Source organism: Microchirus variegatus (assembly GCF_963457635.1).
Source record: "Microchirus variegatus genome assembly, chromosome: 2".
NCBI classification, from domain to species: Eukaryota; Metazoa; Chordata; class Actinopteri; order Pleuronectiformes; family Soleidae; genus Microchirus; species Microchirus variegatus.
The window spans coordinates 37,250,905-37,267,405 of NC_139803.1; the positions used below are offsets into that span (position 1 = coordinate 37,250,905).

At 43.2% G+C, this 16,501-nt stretch overlaps 4 protein-coding genes across 4 annotated transcripts; 3 read left to right on the forward strand and 1 right to left on the reverse strand.

Moving 5' to 3' along the window:
- Window positions 1–3,419: 3,419 nt before the first annotated feature.
- On the forward strand, window positions 3,420–4,368 carry LOC310941803 (endonuclease domain-containing 1 protein-like; the record flags this gene model as incomplete). The annotated part of the gene is made up of 2 exons (XM_083907051.1): window positions 3,420–3,695; window positions 3,778–4,368. 2 exons carry the CDS (start codon window positions 3,420–3,422, stop codon window positions 4,366–4,368), a joined length of 867 nt encoding a protein of 288 aa, XP_083763177.1.
- A 768-nt stretch (window positions 4,369–5,136) lies between these two features.
- On the forward strand, window positions 5,137–6,299 carry LOC310941814 (endonuclease domain-containing 1 protein-like; the record flags this gene model as incomplete). Its single annotated transcript, XM_083907062.1, has 3 exons — window positions 5,137–5,244; window positions 5,381–5,629; window positions 5,718–6,299. The coding sequence occupies 3 exons, from the start codon at window positions 5,137–5,139 to the stop codon at window positions 6,297–6,299; spliced, it is 939 nt and encodes a 312-aa protein (XP_083763188.1).
- Window positions 6,300–6,697: 398 nt separating this feature from the next.
- Window positions 6,698–7,582, reverse strand: ufsp1 (UFM1-specific peptidase 1). The gene has a single exon (XM_083904825.1). The coding sequence runs from the start codon at window positions 7,505–7,507 to the stop codon at window positions 6,761–6,763; it is 747 nt and encodes a 248-aa protein (XP_083760951.1). The 5' UTR covers window positions 7,508–7,582; the 3' UTR covers window positions 6,698–6,760.
- Window positions 7,583–7,967: 385 nt separating this feature from the next.
- LOC310941825 (zona pellucida sperm-binding protein 3-like) lies at window positions 7,968–10,672 on the forward strand (the record flags this gene model as incomplete). Its single annotated transcript, XM_083907073.1, has 8 exons — window positions 7,968–8,030; window positions 8,667–8,794; window positions 8,965–9,068; window positions 9,399–9,576; window positions 9,708–9,825; window positions 10,200–10,291; window positions 10,376–10,500; window positions 10,584–10,672. The coding sequence occupies 8 exons, from the start codon at window positions 7,968–7,970 to the stop codon at window positions 10,670–10,672; spliced, it is 897 nt and encodes a 298-aa protein (XP_083763199.1).
- Window positions 10,673–16,501: the final 5,829 nt, after the last annotated feature.

Here is a 16,501-nt window from a genome sequence, read left to right on the forward strand (position 1 = left end):
GCCGTCCGTGTGACACCACGTGACTGGACATTGACAAGCGGCGAACCAATGTTGTGGCGAGGCACCAGCACCGAGTCTCAGGGCAGCGACTTTTACTCTGTTTGAAACGGCTTTTTCAAACGCAAGGGTTCCGCCTCGGTAAACTATAGGAGGAGGGAGCCACCATCACGGAGAGGCTGTATTGAAGGCGTAGATACACGGAAAGCAGCCCCACACACATATACACACCCAGGTTTGCAATAAAGTGACCCAATCAAACATTGTTTTTATTTCCCACAAACGCGTTTTCATGAACTCTGCGGTCATTCGCTTCAAGTTTGGGATAAGTGTCGTGTTTTAAGGCTTCCGCTTATTATCATTGACAAGAAAGTGAGTGGAAGTGGATGTTCAGCGGGTTAAATTAACTACGCATGCGCGATGCGTTTGTGAACAGCAGTTGTACAGTTTGACCAGCAGATGGCAGTGTTTAATACATGTGTACTATGAGAAAATATGTGAAATTCAAAACTGATATTGATTTAAGATGCTTTCTGTGATTACCATGTTGAGAAAGTTTTTTTTTTTGTTATTCTGGACAATATAATATATGAACTCTTGTTTGAAAATTGAGTTTTTAGTTTACTAAAGACCTATACAAAAAACCCAAAGGACTATTTTATAATTATTATATTTTTAGTGAAGTCTCATATTCCAAATCCAAATTTTTGAATATTTTTAATATCAGTTTTCTTGAAAGAGTTTGAATTACACCTAAAGACTATTTCTTCAAGCAAGTAATCAGACAAGCAGAACACGTGGATTAAAAATGCAGAAAATTAACCAAACAGACATTATGCAGGAAGAGTTCAGTTTATTATTTTATTTAATATGGTTCCTACATTGTATATGCAGCTGCATCAATTGTTGCAGAAACTGACAACAGGATCTCAAGGACAAAGTAAAGTAACAATACAATAAAAAGTAAAGAATACACGACAGAGATGACACACTAGTTTATTGTTTTTAGCAATGGAAATGCATTGAATAGAGTGAGAAAGTCAGAACATGGACACAGTCTGTGCAGATGCATGACTGTATACCGACATTGTGGAACCTTATAAGAATCTTACCAATGGATTCACTCTGAGCTGCTGCAACTGCTGCTGCTTTGCATACTGACTCCCTATCAACAGTCGCCACAACTGGCAACAGCACCGCGTTAAACAGAAAGTTCCTCATTGTTCATGCAGAATTTCTTCTTCATTCATGTGTGGAGCATGTCAAACTACGACCATCTACTCCTGAGTGAGGATGCACCTGCTTTGCACCTTCTCCATCTCCCTGCTGCTGCTGCTGGTGTCCGCCCCGGCCGACGGCACTGTGTCGAACAGCTTCAGAGAGTGCAGCCATTTCTTTTACATGCAGACCCCACCTGCAGGGATCAGAGGAACCAGCCTGCGCAGGATCTGCCAAAAGTATGCAGACAAACCACGCTACGCCACGTTATATGACAGCAGCTGCCGCCTTGCCCTTTACTCAGCCTACATCTTCAAGAAGTCTGATGGGAAGAGGAGGATGGACACACCCTGGATGTATGAGCCTCAGGTACAGAGTACATTTTCAGTGATATTACACATTAGGGTTGTTCTGCATTATCTCAGCATTCAGTCCTGACCTTACAAAGTGACTAATGCCTCCTTTCCCCACTCCCTGCAGTTTCTTTCTGATGATGAGAGTGGAAATATGAGAGCTCTTCCCCTGACCGATGCCTCCCCTCCTCTGATCGAGGACAGCCAGGCTGTGCTGGAGGACTACACCGACGCTGTGGGGTACAGACGTGGCCCACTGAATCCTGACTTACACCAAGCCGAGCCAGACGACAAATCCTCCACCTACGCTCTGACCAACGCCGTCCCGTTAATCTCAGAGTTCCTGGACACCTCCTGGAATCCATACTTGGACGCCATTCGCCGGCGCCTCAATAACTTCTGCCACGGTAAATCGTTTGTTGTGACGGGAGTAACCGTTTCAGGGGCTAACGTCCAGCGAGACAACAGGGACCGCTTAGCAATCCCAAAATACTTATGGCTGGCATACTGCTGCCCACGGTTTGACCACAACTCACCGTATGAAGTGAGGTTTATGTTCCCTACTTATGGCGGTTATGCACTGAATCAACAGACAGGCCACAGTGTGGTGGAAGTTCCTCTGAAGACACTGGAGGACTTCCTGCAGAGACAGACAGACCAACATGATGTCGTGAATGTTTTCTATAAAGGTTGTGTGTCCGAAAATGCCTTCAAGCAGAAGAGGAGCGACGTGACCAGTGTCTCTGTGTGAATGAGCATCTCGACGCAGAAGTGAATGGGATTGTATTCATTGTATGTGGAAAAAGTCCAGAGAAACAGGCTTAACTTTTTTTTTTTAAAGACAGTGTTATGTATAGTTCTGAAATAACGCTTGAAATAATAAAAAATGGGAAAAAGGAAATGGGTTAAATGGCTTCTTTCTACGGTGGCCCTAGAGTGCCATACACTACAACATTAAGAAAACACAAAAAAACATTAACATTACAACATTGAGAAAACACAAAAATATTAACATTACAAAATTTAAGAAAACACAAAAATATTAATATTACAACATCAAGAAAACACAACAACATTTTTTTGTGTTTTCTTCATGTTTCTTTGTTTTCTTAAATGTTGTAGTGTTTGGCCCTCCAGGGCCACCGTATCTTTCTGAATAGTGAAATGTGTCAATAAAGATTGGAATTCAATAGATTCAATCCAAAAAAAATATTTTTTATTCTCTCTCACAATTATAATAATAATTTAAAAAGTGCCATATTATTGAAACTGATGTTGTTGTTGTTGGGGAACAGTGTGTTATTCAAAAATAAGTCAACAAGTAGGGCCACATTATGTTGACTGCAACTAAAAAAAGCTTAGATCTGCCATTTTATTCCTTCATTATTTGGTCAAATTATAGATTTATACATTACTTATGTTCTGTCAGGTCTCCTACAAACTAGAACAGCGCTCAGTAGGACACTTTATCAAGAACACCATATCTTAAAAACCTTTAAAAAAGGAGAGGCTACTAATCGCAGCGAAATGCTCACACTTGACTGCAGCATAAAAGCACTGATATGCTCCATGATATCAGAATATTATGTATGAGTTATTGATTGGTCATACGTATAACGACTTCATTTCTTTCTGATCTAAGAAATCCCTTTATTCAATTGTACATAGATGACGAGCTGAACTGCATGTCTTTGTCGTTGTGGGCGGATCTTTTGAGGCGTACATTGTTTTGCATGCTGAACCCTGATTACAGAGAGTGGAGCGTCAAGCCTGTGTGTTCCACTGAGTCAGTCGTCCGCAGCAGCTCACAGAAACATATCTGACGCCGGGCTAATGGCATTTCAGGCGCAGATGGCTGTCCTGCTTTTCACTGCATTATTATCAGCAGTAAGAGGCAGAGTGGAAAAAGAGCTATCTCCAGAGTGCAGAGAATTCCTCTACATGGGCACACCGCCAACAGGGCTGGAGCATCACTCCGTACACTACATTTGTCAACATTACAACAAGAAGGCGCGCTACGTGACGCTGTACAACACCGTGGACCATATACCCGTCTACTCTGCCTACACCTTCAAACGCTCAGATGGGGAGGGATGTGTTGATGCGCCTTGGATGTATGAGCCTCAGGTAAAGAAAAATGAGAAGGTTAGACTGAGGTCACTCAGTCAAGAAATGCTTCCCAACACTGTCTGTGTGTCTGCCTCCACAGCTCTCCACATCCTCTGATACAGAGGAGATGCAGCCCTTCCCAAGTAGTTACATGCACATGAATTTCGAAGACGCCCAAGCTGTTCTCGACGATTATACAAACGCCATCCTGTACGAGCGCGGTATGCTCAACCCAGACGAGCATCAGGACGAGCTCGATGACAAGGCCTCTACCTACACGCTGACCAATGTGGTGCCGGTGGTGCCCGACTTCAACAACAGAGTCTGGAACAAACAAGAGCACATCGTCCGCAAGCGGCTCAACAACTACTGCCAGGGGAAAGCGTACGTCGTCACAGGCATCACCACCTCGGGGAAGATGATCCGCAGACAGAACATCAACCGCATCGCAGTGCCCACATACGTGTGGTCGGCGTATTGCTGTGCTGACTTTGACCACAACGCCCCGTACGATGAGCGCTACAAGTTGCCCTCTTTTGCCTACTATGGGCTCAATGAGGAGAACAACGAGGTGGTGGAAACCTCCGTCCAGACGCTGAAGGAGTTCCTGAAGAAGACCGCCTTTGTAGACCAGAATTTTCAGATCTTTGTCAGCGACTGTGTCCCACCAGCTTCCACTAAAAACACATGAGACAAAAGTTTCTGTAAAGTGCCATAAAAGATCTTGGCCATGTTCAGTTTCTCTTGTTTAACAAACCTTGATCAGATTATTGAATAAGGCACTGGTTTCAATAAAAGAGGCATTCAATGAAGTCATTACATTTACATGACGATATAAAAAACAAATGTTTGTCAGTCTGACTGAAACAGCACAAAAATTAAACATTTCTCAAAGTCTGCGATTTGGGGTTGAATTATTAAAATGGACACAAATACAAAGCTGACGCCAGCCAAACAGAAATGTTTGACTCTTTTACGTGTGATTGATTGAGATTGATTGATAGCTTTGTTTTAAAATATTCAAAAGCACCTCCATGACACACAAATTGGTCGTAAAAGTATAACATTTTACTACAAAATGTGAAAAACTCCTTTAAAATGATGGCTTTTAAAGCCACTTTTCATATTTCATATGCTCTACCTTTATTAACATCTTTTCCAATTGCCTTTTTGCTGAATGAGTCACACACTATGTCAGCAGCAGCAGCAGTTTTCACCATCATTAATCATAAAGTTTCATGCAGTGGAGCTTTTGTAGTTCAAGACATGAAAAATGTCAGTCAATGCTATTGATACTTGGTGAAGAGAGTGGGCTGAGTGTAGTTTGTAGACTGTATGAAGTTCTTTCCTCTGCATTTTGACTCTGCAGATTAATAAACTGCTCTTCATGATAGAGTTCAGCACCGTCAATTTACTGCTAAGGCACTTGTGGCACTTTGGATATGCAAAGTACTCGACAATGGGAGACCAGTTCACTGGAGGTATAGACGAGGCAAGAAGGGAAATGTTGGGTCTGATAGAGCTGCAACAGAAGCGTCGTTTCATAGATGATAGTGGATTGTCGGCGGTGCGAAAAGGAGACGCATTAGACGGAGTCGAGACATCTAAACGGACGTAAAAGTTGAAAGATGGAGGGAAAAGGAGCTGCTGTGATGTTCCTCAAATCAGCAGTTATGACTGTGCTGATCTGTGTGTGGCTCCAGGAGGCCCAGGCTGATGTGGTGGAGGACTTTAACCACGAGCAACGCTGCAAGGACTCTCTGTACATGGGCACTCCGCCTCGAGGCTACCTCGGCAACTCCTTTAAGAAGATCTGTCAACGTTACGAGGACCAACCCAGCTACGTCACCCTGTACGACCCCCACAAACGCATCCCCATCTATTCTGCCTATACGTTCAAGAAGTCAGATGGGGAGAAGAAAGTGGACTTCCCCTGGATGTTTGAGCCCCAGGTGAGTGTTCTATTCCAGGTTTATCAGTTTATCATGTACATTGTGTCTTAATGTGAAAAATAAAACATCTTTCTCACTCCTTGAACAGTTGGCCTCAGAAAAGAGCAGCAGTAACATGGAGCCCTTCCCACAATCTTCAAACATGCCTATGAACTTTGAGGACACCCAGGCAGTCCTCGAGGACTATGCTGATGTGGTCCAATATGAACGTGGCCAACTAAATCCCGACGAGCATCAGGCCGACCCTCGAGACAAAGCCGCCACCTACACTCTGACGAATGTGGTACCTCAGAGCAGGGAGTTCAACTTAGGTCCCTGGACGGAGCACCAGGGGCTTCTCCGCAAACGCCTCAACAACTACTGCCGAGGCAAAGCCTTTGTGGTGACCGGGGTGACCACCTCCGGGCACACGATACGTCGAGACAACCTGGACCGGGTCGCTGTACCAGAATACATATGGTCGGCCTACTGCTGCACGGAGTTTGACCAAAACGCACCGTACTTTGTGCGCTACAAGTTCCCCGTGTTCGGAGCATACGGGCTAAACGGTCACGTCAACAACCATGTGGTGGAAGTTCCTCTTAAGAACCTGGAGAAGTTCCTCAAGGGGAGGATGGACGTGGACAAAAACTTCCAGATTTTCTATAAGGACTGTGTGCCATATAACTAATGTTGAATGGTGTGGTGTCTCTTTTAATCTAAAGTTAGAAATTGCAGGTCAAAATATACATACATAACTGAATTTTGTTGTCAAATAATACACTGCAAGTGATAAATTACGAACTGCAGAGAAATATATTTAAAAATGCCTGACATTATATCCCAGAAAGCAAAGGCAATATAGGGAAGTAACCTGTATTGTTGAAAATTAAAAAGATAGTGACTTAAGTCTAATAAAATCAGTGTCAAATATGTGTGTATAATTGTTTTATTATTTGGCTCGATTTCTACATCTTCACACCTTAGAAACAGAAACTGATGCACATAAATAGAGATTGTTAATTTCACCACAGGGTGGCACTGTAGATCATTTTCAGAATGACATAACAGTACTAGTTTGCTGCAGATTTTCATCAAAAATAATAATAAACATTTAAGTCCAAGATGGACAAGGACATGTCTGCCACTTAGTTATGTTCCCTTCCTTGCAGTCTGAGGCATACACAGATTATAAAATGAAGTCTGATCCAGGGATGAAACTCTTTTCCATGACACCCATCCTCGCCTTTGCAGCTCTGCTTTCTCTGGCTGACATCCATAGTAGTGAGGGTCAACGACAAGCAAGTAACTGCCCTTGTTCCCGGTGCACACCCCAAATATTCCCTTAGAAGAATTGTCCCTGTCACCTCCCATCATGACTGGCGAGCCGTGCTTCTCAAAGTGTCGATGGAGCTCTTCCACTGCCTCATGCTCCAACTGGGCACCTCCACCTCTGATGTGAGCCAATTTACAGGGAACATCGTAGAAATAGTCAAGTACCAGGGAGGCCTCGAATGTCCCAATCCACTCTCTGGAGCCTGAGAAGGAGTTTGGCTTGTCCCCCATTGCAACCAAAGCTTGCTGGATATCTGGGATACTTGGTGGAGGTCGATGTTGGTGCTTGGGTGGAGACAAGTTCTGACAAACCCAGGAAGCGAGTGTCTCAATGGTGCGATAGCCACATCCCCAGCCTCTGTCATCCTGTCCATCACAGCCATAATGGAAGTAGAGGTAATCTCCTTTAATCAGAGTGCACTTCACATGGTGTGGGAGTGGATGTGGAAGATCCGTGTGGACATTTTTTAATAAAGTTGTGTTTTTCTTAAACCCCGGCTCTTCGGCTCCATTTCCTCCCCAGTCTATGTCCTCGCATGCCGCTGCGATATCTTTCTGATCCATATTTGAAACTGTTCTCCCGTGAAAACACACTAGAAAGACGAAAACAAACTTCACACTTGGGAAAACATCCGCTAACATCTGGTGCAACCGCAGTAACGGTCCCCGCGGGAACGCGAATGAATATTTCAGTTCCGCCTCGACCACAGCCAAATAACACACACCTGACAGACCTGACACTGCTAATTCAACACTGTAAAAAGTAAACACTCCACTAAAAATGGTCAGACTTACAGGACTTGTTCACCTTGTCGTGGCCGCGCTGTGTTTGTGTCTTTGGGCTTCGTTGTCTGAAAAAACCCCGGAAGGAACCGGACTTGAAATAAAATGCGAAGAAGTCCAAATAAAAATCACAGTAAAGCGACGGTTTTTCGACGAGAGGCGGATTCCATTCACACCCGAGCATCTGCAACTTGGAGCGAACTCTACACTGGAGCCGCGGTGTGGACCGAGCACAGAACACATGTCTGACCACGACGCACTGGTCATCTCTGCAGGGCTGCAGGACTGTGGCACTGTGTCCAGTGTAAGAAGTGACAACACCTGTCCTAGTTTTACAATATATTATTATTTACTATATATATTATATTTTATCAGGTATTTTGGATCAATCCAAAAAATAGTACAAACAATACAAAGCAGTTAATTAGTTGGTCACATTTTAAAAATAGATTGTAAATTAAGTGTAAAAAGCACTTAGGGAGCACAAACCTCCACCAAGGCTACAATACATCAAATGTAGTCATTTCTATCTTTAGCCATATCCTCAGAACATGTCATCTAAATATATTGTTATGAAGTTGAAGTAATTTTCCATAACCTGATTGATTGTGTTGAGATCCTCTGAATTTATGTCAGACATGAATGCTGCAAACATTGGGGTCAAAAACGCAAATGAGCTGCGGGAAACTGAATACTGACTATTTTTTACCTGTTTTATGCCTTCAGATAATGCACTTGTGTCCACATACTACTGCATTAATATATTATCCATAAAGGTTTAGCAAACATTGGCTTTGTCAGTCAGTGCAGTTGTAATACTTGTAAATATAGGTGTTTTGCAATCTCACAGTCAACCCTGCAGAAGACAGTAAATGTAAAAATGCATCACTTCACATCACATACAATATTATGTATATGAACCTCTTTGTTTTTGCTTCAGGTTCACATTGAGTGGCTTGTATATTCCAACCAGCTGTTACTATTTCCTGCCTTGGCTTCCACCTCCTCAGGCAGTATAATTATTAGAGGACCGACAACTGTCATACCTGTTGAGTGCCGGTTTAAGAGGTAAGGTCATTGCTGTGTCATTGCATAACTTTCCATGCACTGAAAGTGGGTCAAATTTACGCTGTGACCTGTCTGACTGCAGCAAATTAGAGGGTTGAGCCGCCGTCAGCACTTTGCAATTGCTTTACTTGTGTTTCCCCCCCCCCTTTTTTTTAAATGTATGTGCACAGGAAGCAGATAGTAAGTGCACAACCGTTAACTCCGACGTGGCTACCCATGACATCCACTATCAGCGTTTTTGGCCTCCTGCACTTTTCCCTTCGTACTGTGGAAGGTGAAACTTTTATCCAACTCAATCTAGTGAGCTTCAGTGATATTTAACAGACTTTCAAAATAAAAGAATTTTGAGCGATATATAATGCAAAATGAATCTGTTTTACATACATATACATACATATATGTATATATATATATACACAGTACATACATACACACACACACACATATATATGTACATACATACATACAGTATGTACACATATATATAATAAATAAGTCAATATAACCTGACTGTAGTCAAGTGGAAGATTGACAGGATATGGTAATATACTGTTTGTATTCAATATGAAACTTACTTGAAACTTTACTTTCTGTCCTTTCACAGATGACTGCACCTCTCTACGTAGTTCCTCACTTTACCAGCAGGGGGAAGCAGTGTTATTGGAGGCCAGTGTGGAGGCTCCATTGCACCCTCCACTGAATGTGTATGTGGACCACTGTGTTGCTACACTGAAGCCTGACCCTCTCTCAACGCCCAGATACAAATTTATCACAGGACATGGGTCAGTCTCAATCATATATATATATATATATATACACTGTATATTGTTGAAAATCCCAAGAATTCAGTCAACATCTCTGTTTTAAAGTGATTAGACTTGAAACAATGCAAGGTAAGACTCCTCCTTTGCAGATGTCTTGTGGACAGCGTGTTACCGGGCTCGTCGTCGAAATTCCTCCGTAGACAGCAGGAGAGCAGGTTATGCTTCAGCGTCAGAGCGTTCCACTTCAAACAGGAGTCCGTGGAGCAGGTCTGTAAAGACAGTCGCCAGTTTATTACATTCTGAATCATCATCATAATAATTATATTAGCTCATCATCATATGTACACAAACATGCTTCAAATTAGCCTTTCGGCATGGAGCAGTATCAAAAGTCAATGTGTGATTATCCTAACCAAGATAATAGTGATTTGTGACACCATTGCAACAATATTAAAAATGTTTTTAAACCCTTAAAATAGTTCTAAAACACAGTGCAATCACCTTGCCTTACATTGTGTGAACACTCAAAGTGAAACCAAGAATCCTTGTAGCACTTCAAAATAAATGACTACGGATATACTTTGAAAACTAGACAATACTGTATCAAATACACTATATTAATTTGTCTTTTTTTATTCTAGATGTTCATCAGCTGCCACCTGAGGGCCACACTGAAACAAAAATCTCAGAGTCATCTGAATAAAGCCTGTTTCTTCCACAGACCCACATTCAGGTTAGACCTCCTCTTTGGTCATTTTCACATCTATCTCAGCTTGGAATCCGTTCATTTGAACGCGAACGTTTCCCTGTCATTCAGCTGGCGTGCCACAGAGGGAGACGATGCTCTGTGTGAATGCTGCGACGCCGATGACTGTGCGAAACGCGACGTCGAGGAGAGCCGTGGCCACGCCGTGCACACGACTCATCGACAATCGGATACAGGTTCCACAGCCACTTACAGTGTTTTTAAAGAGTTTAATGCAAACAGATGATTCACTATTTGTATACATCTACGTATCCGACAGGAGATAATCATGCGGGCGACACAACCGTCGGGCCACTTCACGTCCTGCGACACCCCCACTGGACAGGTCGTCTGTCGGTCAGTTCCTAAAGAAGCTTTTCCCCAACGGTACAGAAACTACTGAGATCGAGGCCAAGGGAGTTTTCCAATAAAAGCATTTATCACACACTGTTTTTCTCATGACTTATTATGGGAGTTAAAAGGCATTCTAGTACTTCGACTCCTTGTAACTGGTGCCACTACCAATCAGCTACCAATACAATCGTACTGGTGCAATCAACAATGTGCAAGTTGATAGCATTGATCGGCCAACTGACTTTGACCTTCCAGAATGAAGAAGAATGATTTCAACCAGAAGTGGATGATCACAACTGATATGATTGAGGTTTGTCATAAAAAGCAATCAAACAAAAGGTTAACATTGACTCAATAACAGATCTGTTAAATAAAAACCACCACAGTACTTTCAACATTAAAGGAAACGATCCTCAATCCGATTTTTTTTTCCCTACGATGTATTGAGATCAATCCTAAGGTCATTTCAACAGTAGTCCACAGTGTTCTTGTTCTTGGCAGAAGTCCCAACACTTTTGTTGATAACACAGTTAGTGGTAAGTACAATGGTCTCTGGTTCACTGCTGTGTGTGGAGTGTATACTGTGAATAATAATAAAAAAAAGGTGGATGAGATAAGAAAGTGGCATTTAAGTAGGAGGCTAAACAAAAAACGGGGTGAAGCCAGGGTGGTTTGGGGGCACCACAGGCCACATAGAAAGACTGTACTTATTCTGTCCCTGCACCAGATCAACAATCTGTATCGCAGCTGTTTTTGGAAACAAACTATTCCATAAAAAGACCCAAGAGCAATGTTCTGATAACTGATTCCATTTTTCAGACACTCATAACTTGGCTTTTTGTGCATCACCAAGAAAACATCCCCACAAACTGAAACCCTCTGGCTCGTCTTTCACTTCCAACAAAAGATCATCTTTTCTACGATCAACGTTGATATACAGTATTTGGACAGATGCCATGATGCTTATTAGCAATGACATGTTACCATGAAGTGCATGAACACCCAGTGTGACCTGGACAAACAACCAGAAGGCTCGCTGGTTGTTTTTATTCTGAGTTTATGAATTGATCGAAGGCCTCAAAGGCTGGACGTCCCCCACTGCTGCATTGGAATATACAGTATTTATTAGGTTTTTGTGTGTGTGTGCAAATGGAGCCCAAGGGCGACGTTGAGCCTGGAATAATGTGCTATTGTTTTTTAAGTGCAAATGTCTAGAGTACACATTTCCTGGAGTAATCAGATTATCACTGAACTCGAGTCTGCCCTGACTGACGCAAACGACCAAGCAAGTCTCAATCAGTTTGTGCATAATATTCAATATCCATCCATCCATCTTCTACTTCTAATCAGAAGCCTAGACTTCCCTCTCCCCGGCCGCTTTGTCCAGCTCTTCCGGGGGATTCCCGAGGCGTTCCCAGGCCAGCCGAGAGACATCGTCTCCTTCCAGTGGGTCTTCCCTTGGGCCTCCTCCTGTTGGGATGTGCCGTGACCACTTCGCCAGGGCCTGATCCGCCTGTCGAGATCCCGCTCCATTTCACCTTAACCTGAGATACTTGAACTCCTCCACTTGGGGCTCTTAGGATCTCACTCCTGACCCGGAGAGGGCACTCAACCCTTTTGCGCATTAGGACCATGGTATCAGATGTGGAGGTGCTGATTCTCGTCCTGGACGATTCACACCTGACGGTGAACTGCTCCAGTGAAGATCACGGCCCGATGATGAAGCAAAACAAGAGACCACTACATCGGGGAAACCCATTGGAGACCCAATCCTGAGTCCACCAAACCGGACGCCATCAACACGCTGGCTCTGAATATTGAAATTCTGTCTGGAAAAGTTATGAAGAGAATCTGGCAGAGTCCAAGCCTCACTTGAAACAAATGTGACTTACTGCCACAACAGGAGATGTTTTATATTCACACGTCAAAGAGTGGCCCATGAGATTTTGTATCAGATGAACCAAATCCAAGCAAGATAACGAGCATAGTCGCGTAGTAATGCTGCACAACACAATGTGTGTTTGCAGTTTTCGTAAATTCCACTTGTAAAACGGTGTTGAAACAATACCTTAACACCAGGGTTAGGGTTAAGGTATCCACAATAGTGTTTTTTTGATGATGTCGTGAGGAATCTTCCGCAAAAAAAACACGTTGCTGCCGCTTGTCACGTAGTTCCAAGTGGCTCGGGGTTAGGGGGCACAAAATAAATAATGGGATTGGGCCTGAGCGTTGCTACGACGCACCCGCCTTCAGTTCACACTAAATGTGCTTAAGTTTAAGTACAGGGATGGCCCCTTATTCTTGTTAGCCACATGTTCCCTTTGCAGTGATCATGCAGAGCAGTAGTCTACGGACGCTGATGTGTTTGGTGGCCAGCAAGTGGAGTATTCAGGGGGTTAAATATTTCCTGTCCTGGAATGCTCTCCGCACTTGTGGCCATCACCACGGGAGCAACGTAAGTTCAGTGGAGTGATAAGATTCCTGTCACTGTGGATGCCTGCAAGCTGAAACAATAACTTCCGACCGCGACAGTGGCTCCCACTCTGGCTCCTGAGTCCCCTTTCAGTTGGTCCTTCATTCTTTTATGTCAACTTCCTGTCTTGCGTCGCGCCCTTTTTATATACAGTCCCTGGTCGCGACAGAGAGGTAGACCTGGTTTGGCTGGAAGCCCAAAACCTGAGAGAGACAACAAAACGTACATGAAAGCACTCTCTCCACACTTTCACTGCGCTTTATATAATAAATCCTCTCTTCTTCAGCCGGTTCTTTGCATCATCAACGATCATCTTTGTTCATTCTCAATTAAGGGTGGTATAGGGAAAGGGTATATGGGTTCATTTCTAGCTTTCCTCGTTAAAATCACCTTCAATTCAATAACCGTGTCTCTTTCCAACCAAGGAGTCACTGAGACTGGACTCCCCTGCCCCCGCACTCCCCACACATCCCTGACCTCCCACCCCAATCCCCTGCCCTGGTCATGAAGCATGGCTCTCGGCACGTACCTTTGTTTCTCTCTCCTCTCTCACTCATGTTGGCTCAGACAAAGGCAAACAAACCTTTGAGCAAACACGGCAACAATATGTCAACATTGTCGTCATGCTGCGGTAACTATGAAGTATTAAAGCTGACTCACAGGAGGAGAGGGTCACGTATAGATATGTCAATTTAGAGTAAAAAAAAAAAAAAAAAAAAAAAAAAAAGGAGATTTTTGAAAAGCCTTTTTACTCATGACATCACATTTTTTGGCAAATAAAATAAATGTTTTTAGCGACTCCTCTTTGGCCCTTGTACCAATATAAAGAAGTGTAAAGTGTGTACACACGGCTGTGTGCGTGCCATACATGCGACGAACGTGGCTTCGCAAAAAAGGCAATCGTGTGTAGGCGTTTATCTGCGTTTCTGAGAACTTGTATTCGAGAGGTGTGTCACTGGATGTTGCATATCTGTCCTGATAATGCGTATAGCTCGCATACTTTTACTTCCCGTCTGATGTAAAAGGCTCCCGTAACCACTGGAAGACACCCACCGCCCGCATGTCGCCACCCACACTGACACATCGACACTTCCAGGAAATTTCAATACATTTCCCTTGCGCTGGCTCCATGGCGGCTGTCAGAGGCCAGGATGAGTACATGAGCAGGTCAGGGCAGTACAGAGAAATGCTTTGGGATATTTTAACACACAAATCCTGAATGTTTTTTTTTTGTCTCTCAACCAAGGACGTCTCAACGAGTCAAAAATATTCTGGGGGACCCCTCATGTATTTCCCTTAACGTAATTAGGATTATAAGTTGTTTTATTGCTAAGTTCAGATTCAAAATGAAAACTAATTTATTATTTGTAGAATTTAGTGTTCATCTACACTACCGTTCAAAGGTTTGAGGACCTTATTTTTGAAGGAAAAGCACTTTTTTTCCCCACTGAATATGACATTAAATGAATCAGAAATACACTCTATACATTAACGTGGTAAACGACTATTCTAGCTGCAAACGTCTTTAACAGTTTTTAATGGAATATGTACATAGTGTGTATAGAGGCCCATTTACAGCAACCATCTCTCCAGTGTTCTAATGGTACATTGTGTTTGCTAATTGCGTTAGAAGGCTATTGGATGATGAGAAAACCCTTGTGTAATGATGTAGCTGAAAACAGCTTTAAAAATCATAATTTCTCACCTTGTCAATGTCTCGACTATATTTTCTATTCATTTTGCAACTCTTTTGATGAGTAAAAGTGTGACTTTTAATGGAAAACACACACAAAAACAAACTGTATAGGTGACCCCCCGAACCTTTGAACGGTAGTGTACACTTCAGCAGTTCTATGGATAATTAATATATTCATTGCAACACATAATCTACACACATAAACACATAATAGGTTACCGTGATTCAAAAACAATGACGCAATGCACAAATCGCTGAAGAATAATCACAAGACACGTTCCTTGATTGATCCTGAATTCGTCTGAAGCTTTGTTCCTTTTTACCGTAACTATCTCAAAAGAGGAGGTGAGCATTTAAATTTTTTTTTTTTTTTAACTATTTATGAAGTCTTGTGTATTCTTTTGGGATTTCTTCAAGACTCAGAGTTCATTTCAGGCCAGACTACACTCCTATAAGGATTTGGTATCACCCTGTTTAGTTGCAGAGTCTATGTCAGTCAGGTCCAGTATCCACTAGAGGTTGTCGGAGGATATCGAACATAATCCAGCATTCACTTCTTTATGCCAGCCAGAGGCAAAGTTAGGCTCATCTGACAGTGTCATTTTGCTTCAAGCGTTTCTGACAATTAGGACGAGTCTCAGGACGTCGTGGGAGGGAATTGCTCCCAACAGACAACCTAAAAAGTTGCTTTTTCAAGAATCTTGGTCAACGTGTGATCTATCAACAATTTGTTGTCGTTTGGCAGCCGACGTGTGCCTCGTTTCTCGTCCGGGAAGTATATTCTGAGGAGGCCAACTCAACAACATCATCACCACTACTCCGTCCAATCAGCGACACTCTATTTCTCTGTGGTCGCACTCCCGGGCCTGTTACTATGGGCGCAGAAACAAATACACTGAGGAGGACGCGGCACGTACAGAGGAAGCGTGACTGTGAATGAGCAAGAGGAAAAAGGGTCACAGTTGACAGAAGAAGGTGCGACATATTTGTGTCGACGGGCTCAGTGGGGGCGGTAGATGTCACTTGCCCGGAACTTCCATCATCATTTAGTATCATCGAGAGGTTATAATACGGCCTGTGAGCGGGGACAGTTCTTCAGGGTCGACTGGATGTGATGCAACGGTCTGGTGAAACCCACTTGCTTTGAAGACTCAGGGTTTTGCAGTTTGACAAACGTCATCTTGGTTTTTTTTTTTAAAAACCAGAAGAGACCTGATATCTGGATGAGAGGATGAAGGAAGAAGAGAGCGCAAAGACTGGCAGATCACTGCGAGACGAGAAACTAAGGAAAATGGAGTCACCCTCTGATGGCTATTCACGAGAATACAAGTTCTAGATACTTCCACAGTGGCTTCACTTCACGGACACTAAGAATTGACCATTTCTACAAACGGACCATGCTGATGGAAACGGACGCAACCGAGAGTTAACAGTGGTGTTGCCTTCGGCTGATGGAGACAGCTCTTGGTAAGTGGAGTGACCCTGGATGACTTGTAATGACTTTTAAGTGTGTTCCACCATGAGCCCCCAGCTTTAGGGCTCTTTGCCATGCACATTCTGGGATGGAGGCAGTGGAGAGGACTAGCGTGAAGCTGCAACTGTCCCACAGGTTGCCAGCAACACATTTATGAGTTCAAACACTGAGGGTGCAAAGTGAATTAGCCGGACGACAAGA

Coding starts and splice junctions, on each gene's coding strand:
- ufsp1 (XM_083904825.1), bottom strand. CDS start 7,507: ATGGATCAGAAAGATATCGCAGCGGCATGCGAGGACATAGACTGGGGA.